The sequence below is a fragment of the Lolium perenne genome, chromosome 6 (assembly GCF_019359855.2).
Source record: "Lolium perenne isolate Kyuss_39 chromosome 6, Kyuss_2.0, whole genome shotgun sequence".
In the NCBI taxonomy this organism is placed as follows: Eukaryota; Viridiplantae; Streptophyta; class Magnoliopsida; order Poales; family Poaceae; genus Lolium; species Lolium perenne.
The window spans coordinates 253,537,294-253,556,350 of NC_067249.2; the positions used below are offsets into that span (position 1 = coordinate 253,537,294).

The 19,057-nt window shown below is 43.6% G+C and overlaps 3 protein-coding genes across 7 annotated transcripts; 1 reads left to right on the forward strand and 2 right to left on the reverse strand.

Annotated features, from left to right (window-relative positions):
• Positions 1-1,633: 1,633 nt before the first annotated feature.
• Positions 1,634-6,002, forward strand: LOC127305192 (uncharacterized). Its single transcript, XM_051335577.2, has 5 exons — positions 1,634-2,143; positions 2,542-3,723; positions 3,900-4,049; positions 4,131-4,311; positions 5,641-6,002. The coding sequence occupies exons 1-5, from the start codon at positions 1,925-1,927 to the stop codon at positions 5,808-5,810; spliced, it is 1,902 nt and encodes a 633-aa protein (XP_051191537.1). The 5' UTR covers positions 1,634-1,924; the 3' UTR covers positions 5,811-6,002.
• Positions 6,003-6,536: 534 nt separating this feature from the next.
• Positions 6,537-10,834, reverse strand: LOC127305193 (shugoshin-1). Of its 5 annotated transcripts, none has more exons than XM_051335579.2 (17): positions 10,601-10,834; positions 10,347-10,507; positions 10,173-10,231; positions 9,956-10,064; positions 9,613-9,636; positions 9,441-9,509; positions 9,300-9,350; positions 9,112-9,211; positions 8,878-8,935; positions 8,665-8,796; positions 8,439-8,583; positions 8,276-8,332; positions 8,132-8,182; positions 7,922-8,033; positions 7,484-7,541; positions 7,265-7,384; positions 6,537-7,160 (listed from the first exon to the last, which is right to left on the reverse strand). In XM_051335579.2, exons 1-17 carry the CDS (start codon positions 10,614-10,616, stop codon positions 6,857-6,859), a joined length of 1,626 nt encoding a protein of 541 aa, XP_051191539.1. In that variant the 5' UTR covers positions 10,617-10,834; the 3' UTR covers positions 6,537-6,856. The 5 variants fall into 5 exon arrangements, with proteins under 5 accessions (XP_051191539.1, XP_051191542.1, XP_051191540.1 ...); XM_051335582.2 differs by having other exon boundaries at positions 8,297-8,329; positions 9,112-9,214; XM_051335580.2 differs by having other exon boundaries at positions 8,276-8,329; positions 9,112-9,214.
• A 5,918-nt stretch (positions 10,835-16,752) lies between these two features.
• On the reverse strand, positions 16,753-18,771 carry LOC127305194 (uncharacterized). Its single transcript, XM_051335586.1, has 5 exons — positions 18,531-18,771; positions 18,191-18,380; positions 17,852-18,080; positions 17,156-17,357; positions 16,753-17,084 (listed from the first exon to the last, which is right to left on the reverse strand). Exons 2-5 carry the CDS (start codon positions 18,289-18,291, stop codon positions 16,924-16,926), a joined length of 693 nt encoding a protein of 230 aa, XP_051191546.1. The 5' UTR covers positions 18,292-18,380; positions 18,531-18,771; the 3' UTR covers positions 16,753-16,923.
• Between the last annotated feature and the right edge of the window lie 286 nt (positions 18,772-19,057).

The window sequence follows — 19,057 nt, forward strand, 5'->3', positions numbered from 1 at the left end:
CTATTTTATGTGCATTCGATATTTTTCTGTGATCTGTAAAACTTGTGAGAAAATGTTAGAACATTTTCAACACATCCTGATAGTAATTAAGCCGACATATGCAAGAAATTCACATTGACCATCTGGAACATGAAAACTAGCGAAAACAATATACTAGAGACATGGTTGCACCATTGGAGAAAGTCTTTATAGCGCACGACTAGAAATTATTGCACCATTTTACTCGTGGTTACTCAACATAACTGATAGACACTTGTAGCTTTTCAAAAACACCTTGCGCAGTTCTATTTTTTTCTCCAAAAAACATTAGCCACCATCTAGGCATTGAAGCATTTTTATTAGGGAAAATTTACCACGGGACACCGTTATTTTTTGACGTTTACTGAAACACACCGTTCGATTATGTCTTTGCCAGGTACCATTACAATTATGTGCCACATTTGCCAGAATACACCACCTAGCAAAAAAGGGAAAGCTTTGCACTTTGTCTTCAAAACCAGTCATCACAGGTAAAGTGAATTTTTTTCATTTTTAGTCTGGTGGTGTGTTCTGACAAATGTGTCACAAAATTGTAATGGTACCTGACAAAGACATAATCGGGCAGTGTGTTTCAGCAAATGTCAGAAAATAACGGTGTCCTCTAACAAAATTTCCCTTTTTATTAATATTATACATATGTAAAACTTGTCCCCCGCCCCTCCCCCCACAACCACACGAAAACCACCACCACCCCCACCCCAAAAGTATACCTATGTATATCCAAGTTTCATCTCGCTTCTTCCATGCTTGTATGAGATAGACAACCTTTACGGTTGTCAGCATCCAAGACCTTGAAGCACCTTAGAGGATTTTTTTACAACATAATCTATAAGGGAAAAAAATCTACTCTAGCATATATTTGAAACATCCTTGTTCTTTTTACAGATTCCCTAAAACCATCCTTCATGTATCCGGTTGTGTAAAACCCACCTAAGGTGTGCGAAGTCCACCACCTCCTTGTTCGTATGTGCAACCACCCCTCCTCCCCTTCTGTGCTCTCACTAATAGGAATTACAACAGTGGGCTTATAGACCACCTACGTAATACTTTTACATATGTGAAGGAGAGAGACATAAAAAATGAGGGGAGTGAGCTCTAATGTAAGAGCAAGCAGTTGCACATGCGCCTAAGCATTTAGTGAGAATGGAGTTAGGCCTATACCAACAAAGTAGTACACCCCTATAGCTAACTATTGTACATATTGATTCTAAGCTAACTATAGATAACATGGCACTATGCCGCTCTCCCATCTCTTCCGCCAACATTCAATAGAGCCTTTTTTCTAGACTTTATTTCTTAATTGTTAAAGACAATTTACTGTGTATCTTTATCATCATTTACTATTTGCCACTATAAATATATCATGGTATTAATTGTAAGAAAAGCTCTTCCGACTCGTCTACTCTCCAATTTGCGCTGCATAAAGAAAAATGAACAACATATAAATAAAAAATATAAAAAAGTGCATTATAAGAGATGTATGAACGAAAGCATTCATCTTTAAATACACAGAATGTTTTACAGACCATATCCTTGTACTAGTCCAAGAAATGGATTTTTAATGAAGTGTAGTGCAGTTAGAGTTTACTGAAAGAAAGACCTCCCTGTCGCTTTGGGTTCGTTCGTTGGAATCAAGGGCGCTCTGACTCTGAACCAGCAGCGGATCTGAGCGCCGCCCCTCCCCTTCCCCTCGACACGAGCGCCACCGCGCCGGCGACAAAGGAGGAGGCCGGCCTCCGGTGTCCCCTCCCACCCCACATCTGGCCACTCACCGCGCCAGCACCACCACTGCACAGTGCGGACTGCGGATGAACTGAACAAGTACCAGGTAGTCCCAGCGGCGAGCAACGACTCCCCCGGGAAACCAACCCCGCGGCCGGCGCTAATGGCGCCCGCGCGGCGGCTGCTGGTCCTCCCTCTCCTGCTCCTCCTCACCGCCGCCGCCGCGCCGTCGCCATCTGCGGCGGCGGAGGAGGAGTTCACGGAGGAGCTGCTCCTGCGGCCGCTCCCCGACCGCAAGGCGCTGGCCCACTTCCACTTCCGCTCCTCCACGCCCGCTCCCGGCCGGCACCACCACCTCTTCCCCAAGGCCATCTCCCACCTGGTGCGTACTCCCCCTCAAGCCTCAAACACACATCTCCGGCCAGCGCTCTTAGGGTTCCTGTTCTAATTGCTCTGCGCTGCGTTGCGTTGTGTTAGTTTAATTGTCCGACTAAATAATGGACGGGATACACAAATCAATCAAGCGATTTAAACTCATCGTGCAGCAACTCTGCTGAACCTGAAGTTGATCTTTTCCAACAACTGCTGCTATATACAATGAGTCTACTGCAAAAGATGGTGCATATTTGCTTCTGCAGCAGATCCATTGTACTACTAGTTGAGGCTAGATGGGGATCTTGACTGCTATATGCACCATCTCGGCGAATCCCCATACCTTATTGTAGTCCAATCTAATGCCGGAGCTACTACTAATTAACATCATTCCCTGTTGTAAACCAGGTCCAGAAGTTCCATATCAGCGAACTGGAGCTATCGTTCACGCAGGGGAGGTGGAACTACGAGACGTGGGGCGGACATGATCCGTTGTCAACAAACACAAAGCCTCCCGGTGTCGAGCTATGGGCGGTCTTCGACCTTCCTCTCTCCGAGATTGATGCCACGTGGAAGAACCTCACGCACGCGTTGTCGGGCCTGTTCTGCGCGTCCATCAACTTCCTCGAGTCTTCCACCGCCTTCTCCGCTCCTCGCTGGGGATTCAAATCGAACGAAGGCAACCTCCGATACGGTGCCTTGCCCCGCGAAGCCGTCTGCACTGAGAACCTCACGCCCTGGCTGAAGCTTCTTCCGTGCCGTGACAAGGCTGGCATTGCCTCTTTGCTGTACAGGCCTTCGATTTATAAAGGGTACTACCATTCGCAGAAGCTCAAGCTAACAACATCCGAGACAGGAGGCATTGTTCTTGATCAGTCACTCACGGTTGTGCTGCAACCGAATACGGCTAGTGGTAAGCAGCTACATTCCGCTGATGGAAAACCTCAGCCTAGCTGGTCCTTGGAGCATCTGTTTAACAGGAAATTGTCTGGGAAATGTCTCGTTTCGAAATCCAGCAGGATATTTGTGGAGATTGAGAAAGGCATACTTGCCAAATCGGGATCAGAAGCTTCTTGGAGTAATGAATTCTTTGAACTTTCCACCCCCCCTGACAGGGTGCTCAATGAATTGGATCGCTTGGACGTCCAATCATCGTCGTTATATGAATATGATCTTGGTAACTACAATGATGATAAGCCTTTGGATGTGGGCATAACTTGGAAGCTTCCCCTCATGTGGTCTTGCTCCCCCGCACCATATTATGCAAGAAGGTTTCTTATGGGCAGCGGAAACGAGAGAGGGTCTATTGCTCTGTCATTTCTATCCACTGATTCACAGAAGCAGTTGGGTGGCAGCTCAAATGATTGTTCGATAAAGGCTGTAGTTCTCCAGGTTTTTCCATGGTATGTTAAGGTCTTTTATCATAGCCTACAGATTTTCATTGACGGGAGCAGCAAGGCTATATCAGAAGTACTTGAAATGATCCATGTCACTCCTTCAGAAGATAAACTTTCGCCTGGAACGCTGGAGATGCTGCTAAGATTTCCTTGCGGCATGCAATCAGCTACCTTGATATTGGACTTTGACAAGGTCTGTTCTCATGCTTAATTGCCTGAACTGCCATCCTTTTGGTTAGGAAATGAATTTTTCCTGGCATTTTACTAGTGGACATGTCTTCTTTTTTCTGCCCATTGTGCATTCTCCATTTTGTGCTATATTCATTTTGTTTGTTTATGGCAATCTTACATTAGTACATATATTTTCAGGGATTCCTACACATAGATGAATACCCTCCTGATGCTAATCAAGGATTTGATATTCCATCAGCGTTGGTTAGCTTTCCTGAGTTTAATTCTAGCCGAAGATATTCCAAAACAGATCCAATGTTTGTATCACCTTTGCTGGAAAATTTTAAGGTAAATATAGGATTCTAGTACCTTGTGGGTTTTCGATATTCTGCTTTGATTTTCTCATTGCAATGTTATTGTGTGCTGCAGGAAGAAAATGTTGTGAAATCATACACAGAAGTGCTGCTTGTTCCCTTGACAACTCCTGATTTCAGCATGCCGTATAATGTTATCACCTTCACTTGCACTGTCCTGGCTCTGTACTTCGGGTCACTACTTAATGCTTTGAGACGAAGAATTGGTGAGGAAGAGAGCAAGTTGAAAAAAGCAGGTAATTATGTACTTGGTTCATGTCTTTATTTTTCTGCGATGCCATTACAAAGTAACAATTTGCTTGCATTAATCTTCACATGATGAGGTAGTTGATGATTTCCCTTCATCTGGGTATGAAATGTGAAGTTTTGCTTTATTTAGACAGTAGCCATTATGGAGTGGTTGATGATATGTATTTTTCCTTCAAAACTAATTGAGTTCAAATGTGAAAATAGGTCTGAGCTGTTCTGTGTGCTAGGATTGCTCACACTATTAACTTATTTGATATGCTTATTAGTTATCAGTATCACAATCACATAGAACCCATTGATTTCCTGGTGTTACATACATGGTAGCCTTGTTTCCAAGCGATTAGTTTTCTACTTTAACATGAACCAGAAATAAGGTGTGCATTAACATGAGCCAGAAATAAGGTGTGTTCGGATCGGATTATAGTCAACAATTGTTAGTTCTACTTGCAAGCTGAATCAGACTACACCGCAACTTGTTTCTTGTCTTAAGTTAATAGTGTGTAATGGGGTTTTCCACTTCAGTGCTACTTTATGGTTTGTACAATGATGGAGCATAAGAAATAAACTATGTTGATGAATTGATTGATAAGGGTTTGATGGACTGGCCAAAAATAGAGAACTCTTATTTGCATAAAGTTTGGTTTAACATGTTTGGGGATGGCATACTCCTTTAACAAATATATGTTCTTATGGACACTAGGTTGTCTGCAAGATATAATGTCGATGATTTGATTTTGGAATATATTACTTAGCAAACAGCTATAAAATTACACTGTCATCGTATATTTGGTTTTGTTTGTTTTGTCTGACTGTGTGTGATGTTAGAGTTGAGTTCAGTATAGCCCTGCACTACCCAGAGCAAGTAACTTTCCAGTACAGTTTCGTAGGATTTTACATCATCAAAGTTGCAAGGCTCGGTTAGATTTAGCAGAGTTATCATGTTTTTGCATATAATTGCAATTGTATTTGCTGATCTGAACAGTTCCTGTTTCCACTAATAACACATGAACATGAACAAATTAGATAGAGTTACAGTAGTTTATCTGGACAATATTTATAATTGTTATATGTTTATGTTATGGCATTGATCCATTCACCTAGTTGCTTCCAAAACTGGAACACTAAAACAGATTTTTGCCGACACAATAATGGCACTGAAACTTACTGTACCGACCTTGCACATTTTGTGTGTGTGATCAACTTCATCCTTCGATCTTTATTCTTGTAGCACGTCTAAGTGGCTATTTCAACATTACATGTTAGTATTGACTTCTCAAATTTTATAAATGTTCTAACTAATCTCAATTCTGTAACAGCTTCAAGGCCTGCACTCATTCCTATGTTGATAGCTAGGCTAAGGGGTCAGAAGGCCGATCCATCAAACTCAGAATCCTCGCCTGTATCTCCAGCAGGGCTAAAACTACTACTAAAGGTTGCGTTCGTCGCAGTAGTAGCTGTTGCATTTCACTATCTGTCAAACAGTTGAGAACATTTTTGAGCTAGTTATAGACCACGGTGATATTTTTTGTGTGATCTTTTGTAGCCTATGGTATACCTGTAGAGGTGCTTGCATCCCGATCATCTTTTTTGTTTCACTCTGGATTCTTAACTTTCCTCCCAATGCAGCTTGTACATCTTCTCTTTTTACAATAAGATGTAGTACTTCATAGCTAGCAAATATGCTTACATCATTCACCAAATTTGGAGCCAGAAAATTTAGGAGAATCTTCAAGCCACTAGCAGGTTCTTGTCTCTTGGCCAGTGCTTGTAGATGATGAAATCCTTCGACGCATGATAGCAGGTTCTCATATATTACCGCCGATGGGCCTCATAATTGTCCTCTGTCATGCATGGTGACCACATGTAATCAATCCGATTGAACTGCCAGCCGATTGCACCTGATTGAGAAGGCCAGATGAATAGGACTCTGCTGGAGCAACATACATCCAACTTTTGTGTCTTCAGGTAGTTTGCTAGAGATGCTCTAATCACCACAGCGTGGGATGCCTTAGGGAAGATTTGAGGCACAGTTTTGCCTAATTTTCTGTAAAATGGAATATTCTATGATTATCGAAGTAACTGAAGTTTTATCAGGCAGCACTGTGGTGCAGTGTTAAACCTGGTATCGATAAAGGCAAGCAGAAGCTTGAACATGATCTGCTGGGACTCAGTGCTCATGCCAAAATACCAGTTAACACAAGATCTCTTAAAATGAAACAGAGAGAACATCACTACTTTTATTTCAGCTAAAGAAATAACACAACTAATCCCATTAATGTTGGCAGCGATATTACACCGTCAGAACATGCGTACCCGGTTACAATTAGCATTGCCATTCCGCGCTGGGTCATATATGTGACAAATTGACATGGTCAGTTTTAAAGGGCAGTCCGTCCCCACTATAGCTAAATAATAACATGATACTTCCCTTGCGGGGAGAACAACAGGCTACAAGCATACAGCAAACATGATTCTACTCCAAAAAAAAAAGACACTGCCAGTACAGATTCTCCATATGCTACTAGGTGCTACTTAAGGTCGTCGCATCTTCACATTCAGTGGTATCTCCTTGTAAGAGACAGCCTTTGCTGCTCCCCGCATGGAAGACCTTCTACCAGTCACCTCCACTGAAGACCTCCCTGCCGCCTGCTCTTCAGGAGGTTCCGTCGAAGGACGGCGAGCATTCTGTTTCCCCGTTTCGCTCTGCTCGGTAGAGATTTTTGAACTGGAAGGAGGTAAAGGGGCAACAATATCCTCTTGCGCCGTCTCAAGAGTGCCCTCTGTGACCTCACAAGATACTGGGTTTGATCTTGACGATTTTTGCCTTTTAGATTTTCTGCAGATGTTTATGCCAACCATGGTTATCATGTTCTGTTCAGAGAGCATGTGCATCGGTCAAAGTCTCGAAGGCGCATAGAGGTGATCAGGCAGAGATTTTACCTCATGTCTTCATGATGCGGTGGTTCGCTGGAAGTTGAGTGAAGTTTGGCAGTAATGCCCTCCTCTATGTTTGAGTCTTTCTGACCTTCAGATGGTTCCAGCTTCCGCTTACTGGCAACCCTACACACAGACATCCGGAGTCAACTCGATATTGGTTGGGTAGGTTGCGCTACGTACTATTGAGTGCATCTCAAATATCACTATGATGATGGGTCATACCTCTGGTTTGCTCTCTTCTGGGGTGGGACTGGATGCTTAATATTATATTGTGGAGATGCTGAAAAGGAATTGCAGTTACAGTAAGATTTATTTCTTATTTCAATACAAAGATTAAGAATACTAAAAGGATACAGTTAGCTAGTAGTTTGGCCACTGTTGTTCGGATTTGAAATATTGAACTTACAGCACAACAAAGTTGTACATGTGAGCATCGACAAACAAATGTACTTTCTATTTAAATTTTCCTGCATACTACGAAATTCTTCCATTCAAAACTGACGTAAACGTGAAGTTTTAGATGCGCATACTATGCTTGAATCCTCGAAACGTGAAGTTTTGGACCGACAAACAAATGCAGGATCGCAGTAATTAAGAGTCTAAGATGAGCACAATACATCAGCAAAGTCTTTGAAGGGTAGATAAAGACAGATAGTTTACACTGAGTTTCCGGTAAATTGTTTGGGCTGGCATCCATGGCCTTATCGTCATTTTGATGTGCCTCGAGGTCCCCGACTGCAGCAACCCTGGAATCTACTTCTTGTGTCCCCTCCTAGTAGCAATGTAGGAAACAAGTAAACTTGTAATAAGGATTAAGACTCCTACATGGGTAGACATGTTGATCAAATACTGAAAAACTGTACTGCATACCTCCACAATCACTTGTTGTTCTGGTTGCTTATTCATCTCATTTTGATTTTCCTGACACAATCATACAATCAGGCTATGAGACGTTAAAACTCAAGCTACAACATCATTAACTACAACCTGAGTCTAAGAGTGGAACCAATTTACATTGAGTACTGGAGTTTTTACTTTATGCCCTGCTGTGTTGCCTTGTGTTGCCCCCTGCTGCACATTATATCAAAAAAATATAACAAGGAATGAGAATTACCCTGTTGAAGCTTAACCGTTGGAAGTTGGAACAAAAAACAGAAATGCAATAGCAATATTTTACCATGTCGTTTGCATTGTTTAGTTCTGGAACACTAAAACTAGAAGATGAAGGGACATCAGTGTCCATATGCAAGGTCTCACAAGAGACTTCTGACATTTCATAAGATCCTGGGTTCAGTCTAGAAGACCTTCTGCGTAGTGTGTTTCTGATCACATATGCAAAACAGTGATCAGCCTTGAATCAGATAGTACTGCAGCATGAACACATTTTTCTAAGCAAATACTACCTCTGATCCTCATGCTGCGATGATTCAGGGGGTTGCATATCAGGTTTGTAGCTAGGCTGAACTTTGCTGGTGTCTTTTATACCTTCGCATGATTCTGACTTTCGTTTACTTGTGCGCCGACTCACTGATGTCCTGAATGAACAGAAATTCGTTTGGGTAAATAAGGCTATCAGTTGCCATCGCTTCTAAGGATTAGTAAACAGTCAATAATACCTCTTATTTGTTTTAGCCGGTAGTGCTTCCTCAAGGACTGTACTACATGGTATAGAGGCTGTGAAGAAATTGACAGGAAAATGGTACTGGGGATTATAAAAGTGCACAACTTGAGGTAAATTAGAAATGAATAATTTATATAACTAGGCCAATTCGGATCCATACAATGCAATTGCTGTAATAATTGGCACATTTAGTAACAGAATATAAGAAAGGAAGAAGAGTGAGGTTTACTTTGTGTCTCAACTGAGTTGTGCACATCAGCACTGGTGGCCTTACTATCAGCTTGATGAGCCTCAACTGCAGCAAGTTCAAATGGAGCAGCGTTTACCTCCTCCTTAATTCAACAAGAGAGAAAAAAAAAATCTTAGAATTATGGATGAAAATGGTGAACCATTTAATTTGAGAATTGTGCCAGCTACCTGTGAAGTAACTTGTTTCTGCAGCTGGTCGTTAGCAGTGCTACTCTTTCGCTGCAATTAGTGAAGGTTGGAAAGGAAATAATAAATTTGTCTGTAACAAGAGGAAATTCAGTTAAGCCATGTCTTACAATCTTACTTTACCTCGAGCCCTGAACCCTTTAATTTACGCACTATTGTTGCACATGCAAGCTCATGCTGCAGTACCTTTAGCTGCAATGTACATCCACAAATAATTCCCCAAATCAGTAACCTAGATGCTGATGAGTAAAGACAGTTGAAAATCAGAAAAGGAGAAGAAGCAGTGGCAGCTTACTCGATCTTTTGCCTGGTTCAGTTCCTGCAGAGAAGCACAAAACCCATAGATAGATCAGAAAGTGGCTACACCAACACCACAAAACAAAGTGACTGCATGCTATGATTTCTTTGGTAAATACAAAGTAAATATGGCCCTTATTTTGTCAACGTTCTCTCTTCGAACTTGGCTCAATTCAATGCATATAGAACAGCAGTTCTCTTTGATTCTCGTTCACAGGTGTAATTGAAACGGTGAGCATGTGACTGCTTGGTTTGGCAACTCAGTTAGTTCCACTAGATTTTGTCGTAGTAACAAGTAAAGCTATCTATCGAAGAATGGAGATGACGAGAAACAGACGAACCGCAGTGATCTGAGAATTCGCCCGCGCAAGGTTCAGGTTCTGCTGACGCGACGCCTGCAGCGCAGAGCGGAACTTGTTCATCTCGATGCTGCTCATCTCAATGAACTTGCTGCGGACAAGGCATCAAAATCAGAAACTAGGTTACTACTGTTTGAGAAACATCAGACGCAGCCCCTTATCATACTAGGAAGTACAAGGAGGGGCAAGGCACACGTACTTTCTCTGGGCGAGCAGCTGGTCTTTCTGGGCGAGCAGCTGGACCAGCCTGGCGTTCTCCTGCGCGAGCGAGCGAGGGAATCCGTCGTAGGAGTCAGCACGGAAACCGGAACCGGCAACTGCAGAGTTTGTAAGCGAGGTTTGGTGCTTTGGTGTGGGTGGGAGAGGGAATTACCTTGAGGACATCGCCGACGCTGACGGATCTGGGAGGGTTGGGCCTCCCGGTGTTGGTGATGTCGGCCAGCGCGACGGGCGACCGGAGGCCGGCGGCGTTGGCGCTAGGGTTTGGCTTCGGCTTCTGCTTCGGGTTCGGGTTCAGGCCGCCGAGCGCCGCTCCTGGTTAGGTGGGGGAGCCGAGCATTAGATGGTGCGCCACGAGAGGTGCTCGCTGTGGAATTTAGGGAGTTGCGGGTGAGAGAGGAGCTTTACCGGCAGCGGCGGCCATGGCGGAGGGTGGCCGGCGCGGAACCAGAAGATGAGCGCGGGGCCGGGCACGAGCGGGGAGCTGCCCACCGGCGAGGGTGCGAGGAGATCAGGCGGCGCGCGGCCGCGCCGGCCAGGTGGAGGCTCGCCGGAGCTGGATTTGGGAGGAGCGGCGCGGAGGGGATGGGAAGAGGAAAAATGGGGACTCGCCGGGTCGCAACCGGAATTCGAATTTTGAGGAATGACAGATTTTTTTTCTTCTTTTCTTGGCGAATACCGAGGGTCGAGGGGATCTCCTATACACCGGGCCGGGCTGCCAGAAGCCGAAGCTTCACGGGCCGCTCCTTACGGCCCAGTAACATATTATTTTTCCAAGCGATCCAATAAGGGATCGATTTTCATTACCATCGCGATAACGGAAAACACGGGTTCAAAGGTAGCGAGAAGAGAAATGGGGGATGGCCGCCTACTGCTAGGGTTCATAGAGGTTTTAAAGCCATATTACAAGACCAAAAACAAAACAAAAACCAAGGGCACACATCTGAACAACTCCCCTCAGATCGACGCAAAGCTACTCTAGGGAAACAACGGGGGGTAAATCCAACAGGTGGTCAGGCGCCATCCTCATCCGTATCCATTTCATCAGCATCAGGTTCTTCCCCTTGCCTTTCGATCAGCCGAGTGCCCCTCCTGGTAGATTGTCTCTCTATTAAAGTAGGTGTAGCAGCAGTAGCCAATCGGAGAAGACCATCCGCGCCAGCTCTGATATTTTCTGCATCAGATTGTGGAGACCTGCCCAGTAATTCATAAAGACGTAAGAGAAACTAATTAGCTCGTTAGGAGTTTTGATGAGCTTTTTTCTCAAAACAGGCTCTATTTCTCAACTTCCAAATGGCCCATCAAATAGCTGCAAACCCGGCAATTTGGGTGTTTCTACTAGCCGGAATCGTATCGGGGGAACCACCAGAAGAACTAAGTGAAACTCCTAGCCCTATCAGATGCTCCAGTAGCCATGCCCACAGTACTCCAAACATATTTAGCTGCTACACACTCAAAGAAAAGGTGAGGAATGGATTCATCTTTGTGGGAGAATTAGCAGGAAGCACTCCCAATCCATCTTCTCTTTAACATGTTATCTTTTGTAGCAATTGCATTATGTCAGATCAACCATAATCAAATTTTTATTTTCAAAGGATTTTTTCTTTTCCACAAGTGCCTGAAGGATCTATCAACTCCATTTCTGCAAAGGTGGTTGTACATTAACTTCACAGAAAAATTCCATTCTTTGTCCATTTCCAAAAAAGCTTGTATCTTTCATGAGATATAACAATTTGCCTTATAATGCCAAGGAGGCCATGAGTTTGAGCAAGAAGATCAGGAGATAAGTATCTTCTAAATGTGAAGTTTCAGCAAAGAGCAGCAACACCAGCAACTGTAATACTTTGCTCATTGCAGATATTTTCAGGTATCTTTCAATGGATTATGGCCACACTAGGTGAATGGACCGGCGCGACTAGAGGGGGTGAATAGGCGCAACTCAATTTTATGTCTTTTTCGGTTTTTAACAATGCAGAAGTAAAGGTGGTAACTTGAACGGTAAAGATGTTCCTAGTATGATGCAATGCAATGCGGAAGGTAGAACAAGTAGTAGAACAAGGAAATGAACAAGTTTAAAGGAACGGGACAACCGGGCGGAGGCAGATACGCGGCGATATGTTTTACCGCAGTTCCTCCCACAAGAGGGAGTACGTCTGCGTTGAGGAGGTGTGGACCACAAAGGTCCAACGGCCACATATGCCTCACCTTCTTCCTCAAGGAAAACCCACAAAGGAGTTCCCTTTCCTCCACTATCAAGGCCGATCGAGGCGGCTATTCCTTCACATAAGGTTGGGGCGAGCTCTACAACAACGGAGGTTCCCAACACCCTATGGGACCAGCAGAACACAAGCTAGCCTCCACAGGAGCACATCTCCAAGGGGTTCCACAAGAGGTACCCTAACTACAAGATCCACAAAGGATAGGTGCTGATTTATGGAAACTTCCTTGGTGGGATGATAGATCGGGGTCTCCTCCACCACTTCTAAAAGTATGAGCTTGATTGGTTGGATGAGGAGAGAGATCCTTAAGGTTTGAGCTTAGCGGCAATCGAGGAGAGAGAGTGTCAAGATCCTTAGAAGAGCTAGGGAAGAAGACACCTCATTTATAGGGTCGTTTAAAACCTCCAGAACAACTCATCCCGCCTGACCGGTACTACCGGGGGGGACGGTACTAGTTACCCCTCCAAACTGGGTAGATCCCGCACGATCGGTACTACCGGTCCTAGTACCGCTTGAGGTACCGTCAATGTGAAAAAGCTTAATGGATACCTTGCAGTACCCAGGCGGTACTTGGGCGGAACTTCCGTAATCTAAGAATAGAAACGGTACTTGACCGGTACTTCGGCCGGTAGTACCGCGAACCACTCAATGAGTGACTTCGAGCGTTACTTCCGGTCAAAGTACCGTGCAGGTACCGTAAGGGATTGCGAGGAGTTTTCTCAACGTGCGATATCACTAGTGGCACTGGGAGTGGTACTACCAGCTTTGTGGAAAAGCCGGTAGTGCCGCAACACAGTTCCATCTAACGTGTACCTGATGCTGGAGGCGGTAACGGTACTACCGCTCCCAGCACCGGTACTACCGGTCAGGTGGGATCCATGTGATTTCCTCAGCTCCATGAAACTCCTCCAACTGTTACAATATGACTCACACGTAAGTAACAGAAAACCTATCACACTAAACTAACTATGATCTTGGTCTTCCAAAACTCGAGTGGGTCATGAGTATACCGTGTTTCTACAAACATATGCGAGACTACACACGGTGATGTTATATTCTAGTGTTGTCAACAAACACACAACACTTACGGGAGACGTGCTCTTTCACAAGGCATCACACCAAAAACTAGTTAATTTCCCATCCCTAACTTGCATCCTTCTACCACACAGATATAGATCCTTTAATTTATGCATATCAGTGCATAAGGAGGAGTCTCCAGGTCTACAGCCCAGTAACATAGATTTCTTTAGGTTGACTTTTTATTGTTTCTCTTGGTTCTATTTGTTCGCTTAAATTCTACCGTTCAATTAGTTTTAGTTCTATTTGATCTAACCTATAGATCGAATCACCTCTACCCAAAACAAGGTTTTAGCAAACGTTAATTTGAAATTTATAGTGCTTGACCTGACGACCTACTTCAGTTCCATCAACTCAAGTGAAACTTCAGTTACCGTGACAAATTTTACTTAGAAGCGTGAAATTCTCCAGATTTTCTATGGACGAATGCAATGCACACATCTATTTCCTCTCTTTTCTATCCTCAAAACCTAGGGTTTTACAAACTGGCACTTGAAGAGAAGGTGGAAGATGGTTTCTTGCACTTGGTTACAAAGCTTACACCTTCCACAATTTGGCCATTCTATTTTTTGAAGCATATCTGCCTAACTTGGGGTCTCCACGACAATGTCCATGGATGATGGACATGGGTTTAAGGAAAAGAGCATGTTGGTAGATTCTTCGGCTAACAAACAAGGAGAAGGTGAGGTTTACCCAGGTTCGGCCCCTCTTTGATGAGGTAAAGACCTACTCTTGCTTGTTTGTTCTTGATTATCGATGAAGATGATTACAATGTGATGAGTGCATTTTTCGAGTGTTTTTTAGATGCATTGCCTGTTGGAGCAACTATTTTGAGGCAAAACTCATTAAAAAACGATTGAGCCCTAAAATAGGTCACTTGTTGGAGAAGCGTATGGTCAGTGAGAAAAATCGCAAATTTGTGTAGATCTAGAAAAAATTGCTGTGTATGAGAATGAAATCGACAACACGTGGAGGGTGCAAACGGTTCTCCATCAAACAGCTAAAAGAAGTAGCAATTTGTTGGGACTATTCTGGTCTTTCAGATTAAGACTCACTATATAAATTAGAATGTACTTTCTACATGCTAATTAATTTGTTGAAAAAGTAATTTTTTGAATGTGCAATTCGACCGTCTACAGTTGGTGCCATCCGTTCCTAAACCGGCAAGAAATAGCTGTAATTTTTCAGTTACTGTTACACTGATTAGATGAACTAGCTAGCCGGCCTTTTAACCGTATTGCTAGATTCGCTCGTAACCGTTTCCCATATCCAAACACATGACACGGCTGGCTTAGAAACACGTGACTGGTCCTGTAGTGGGGCATGCATGGTGCTTCAAGCAGCAGGAGGGGATGCATGCTCGATCGGCTTGCATTGCATGACAGACAGTGTTGAATCACATGAACTGAATGGACGGCAGTACATCTTGTAAGTCCCATATATACACGCTTTGTCGATACCGAGTTCATATCGATTCACTTGGCCACCGGTCGAGCAAGCTCCCTTGCACCACAAGCACTACACTAGAGAACCAGGTAGCTAGCAACCTCCCCGTCTGGCCGGCGGCGTCTCAATTGCTGCTATTGCTGCTGTCTTTTCTTCTCTAAGTCTCCTTGCACTATGTTGGCATTTGCTAGCGATCGACTGACACGCTCAATATCATGCATGCAGGTAATCCAGTTACTAGCAAGCCTAGCTAGCTAATGGCGTCTGGGGATGAGTACCTCGCCCACCTCAATGACAGCCAAACGCACCAATGCACCAGGCTTGCAGCGATCTACTACAATGAAAGAAATGCAAGTCCTCCAATTTTTATGCATTTTTCTTCTTGTTGTTCTTACTGCTGTATTATTACTGATCATGATCATGCACCTTGTGATTGGCAGGGCGTCTGTCTGAGCAATGTGCAACCCGAGGACAGCCAAGCTTTCTCCTGCAGCTGGACCGCCCCCGGCGACAACCGCCGCTGCTTCCATGTCACCTTCAAGGCCGATGTGAGGCCCGGTGCCACAAGGTTCTTCTTCGCCGAGATTCTCGGCAAGGGCAATGGCGGCCCGGAGAAGGTGCAGCACTGTGTGAAGTTAGGAGGACCGAGCAGTACGTACTTACAACTCCTCCATTACTCCATATATATAATACTCCATCCATATATTACTATCTGTAGTAGTACTACTAGTATTCTTCACACACACACACACACACACACACATATATATTGACTGTATTCTGTGGTAAAATGATTTGCAGCTTGGTCCACGAATATTTGCACGTGTTGCTCTGGAATGTGGCACCCCAAGGCGAGAGGCACCTTTGACTTTGGTCGCGACTGATCGATGCATGCACCTCAAGGCTTGGACTTCGGAAGTTTCCGCATCCGGTCACAAAATAAATTCCATCGACGAAGAATACTTTCAAAATAAAGTAGTCTTTTGTTTTGCTGGTCTTTCGGGAGTAGCTAGGATGACAGCTACTTCCCCAGCAAAATGAGAATGCCACACGTCAAAAACTGTTTTTGGTTTTGCTTTCCTCTTCAGTTTAGTTGTGGTGAACCATGTTTCATTTCCCTGTAAAAATTTGGCTTCTTTTCAATGAAAATGGAGCTGGGGGAGACCCCCGTTGATCTAAAAAAATAAAGTAGTCCTTAGGATTAGTTATTAGTTGCTTCATAGAATAAAAATAGAGTAGACGGAGCAGCCTTGCTGGCTAATAATAAAATAATAAAGATATAGGGTAGATTGGCTAGCTTATAATAATAGGAAAAATAAAAATAAGAGTAGTCTAGCTGGCTGGATCACTGGCTTAATAGTAATAAAATAAAATAAGAGCAGAGGCTCAACTTACTTTGAGTAAATAAATAAATAAATAATTCCCTGCTCTATCTCGTTCTCTCTTTTGCAATATAATAATTTTCCTTTTAAAACCCAGCAAAAGAAAAAGTTTTGCTTTTAATATGTTAGTTATTTTTTAGCACAAAAGATAATATTACTACAAAAGTATATTCTGAATAAAAAACTACAGAAGTTAATAACCATCACGCGGTTCGAATATTTTGGGGACTAATAGGGGTGGATAGAAGCCTCTTTTTCTACTAGTGGCGGTTCTACCGTAGAGAAGCATCTTTCCTTCGTCGAATTCACGGTTGTCGCCAGATAAGTTGATGCAACCACGACGTCTTTGGAAAAAACCTGCCTTGCTTCTGAGATTTTGTTTGTCCTATTGAGCCATAAGCTTCGTTAAATATATGTGAACTGATGATGTAAGGAATTATTTCCATCAAGGGTGCTAGCCTCTTTTTACCATCAATTCCACCGACGAAACTAGCTAGTATGTAAATGATGACAACACAACTTATAATAACAAAATAAGTAGCACTCAGTCTCACTGCGACAACACAAATAAAATCTTAATAATTCCCATAGAAATCACTTATTGACTTCAACAATAGTCATAAAAACCATCCACTTGATGACCGGCTTCGTATAATGTTCCATCCTCCGGGTGCTTGAGTTCGTCATCACAAGCATAGCAATATTGGGTGTCAACACGAATTTCCATGCCATAATAACCATCATTACCTTTGATGCCCCGAACCCCACCTATAAAAACAACTTTAAGTGCTTGGGGTACAAAATAAAGGAAAATGACATAAACTCTGATTAGAACTGACCAATTCTTTCTTTTCCTTCCAAGGAAACTATGCATGTAGGTATATATACAAGACAATCACGATCATGGCATAGCTCTGCAAAGAAGAACTCCTCCTTTGAGTTCTCCAAAGTGCTTTTGGCTGTGAAGTTTACATGGCCATAAAGGCCCCTTACAGATATGATTGCGGAGCTAGTGATGGCTTTGAGTAGCTCATACTTGATCTACAGTAGCATATTTCCAAGTCAAATAAAAAATTAACATTAAATAAATAACATATACATATATGTGTGTGTCGTGGGGGTGTATTCTTTCAAAGTAGTATAAGGTAAAAATAAGGTGCAATGAGTGAAACGATGTAAGTAACAACTACCATGAAAATATCAGACAAGAGCATACATTATGTGGATTTTATTCAACAACGAGGATAAAGTCAATTGCTAAATGCTATTGATGCACTTGGATAAATTTTAGTCAAAAATATCATGTAGCAGATGCACTGTAGATGTCCCTGTAGCAACCCCTGTTCATATTCATCCAGCCGTCGATTCTCTATCCGATGTCCAGAAAAGGAGACAGGGCACGGCACTGTTCATCCGTGCCTTGCCTGTGGCAGGGCACTGGATCTCAGTCCTTGCATACAATGGTATGCAAGGACTAAACAGTACAGTACTAGTGAGTAGAGAAAGAAAATGGAGGTTGAGATACAATGGTGTACCAAGTTCTTTTCTTGACCGTTGTAGTGGTCGAGTGCGGCCGTTGCATACTGATTACTTTGCCTTTCCATGTCTTCCTTGGAGAAACTGCAATCTTCATTATATAATGAATCAAAGTCGTCCGCGATGAGGAATCCGGGATTGCCAAGTTTTAGATCCCTGTCACCATTATCCGAGAAGTGGGCGTTCGGACGAATCTCTTCGGGAATGTCATCAGCAATGGGCGAATCTCTTCAGGAGTAGTTAATGAAATGGTTAGGCTGAGTATATGTGTGGATAGCACCTAGCTATCCGCAGATTGAGCTTAACCAATTAAGTAATATAGCATAGGAGGAGCTTACTCTGGGCATTCAAAAGATGGGGAGGTAGGAGGACGCGGATATGAATCATCTTCTTCGGGTTCTGGAGGAGGAGGGCTCCTCTTGTACAGTACGACATACATCTATGGTCGATGCTGCTGGCTCACGTGTAATTGATCAAGCTTCGTGGCGGTGGTTGAACTGATCGTTTACTCGGGTGATCCAGCCTAGCCTGCAGGACATGGGCGGTATTAGAACGAATTAACGGCGGTTCCTATGTACAGGTGCATGAACACGATCTGAATTTGGAGTGTGGTTGAAGAAACTGAGCTGCGGGTAAGCATATAGTAGGGTTTCAGCGTCGTTGTAGTAAGTTACGTACCTTGTTCACGATCCGGCGATCCGAGGTCGATCTAAATCTGCTCTGACCTGCGGGGCGGACAAGCTAGGGATCTTGTTAATCATGCGCTGAATTGATGAACCAGGTGGTGTATACATAGACGGGCGGACGGATCCCGAACGAAATCGAGATCAGATGGATACAGTGTCCGACTCCGACTCTCTTCTAATTCGGGTTTCCTCTTCCCAATCCTCTCCTCGCCTGGCTTTTGTTTTTTGTTTTTTTGAGAATTTCTGCTCGCCTTTGATTCCTACTCCACAACCTACCATGGGCTTTGTTAGGGCCCAGTGGCCAGCCTTTGGAGTTTGGATATAGCCTGGGCTGGGCAGGGCTGGCCCAGCAGACACATGTCGACACTCCAGTCCTAGCTAGGACCTGTTCCACTAAAAAAAACTGGTTGTCCCACGCAAAAAAGCTACTGTAGGACATGGTTGCTTAAGTTTTTCTCTCTTCCTCTTTGACCTGTGGTTGCTTGAGTTAATAAAACAGGCTATAGCTTCGTTGCTGGT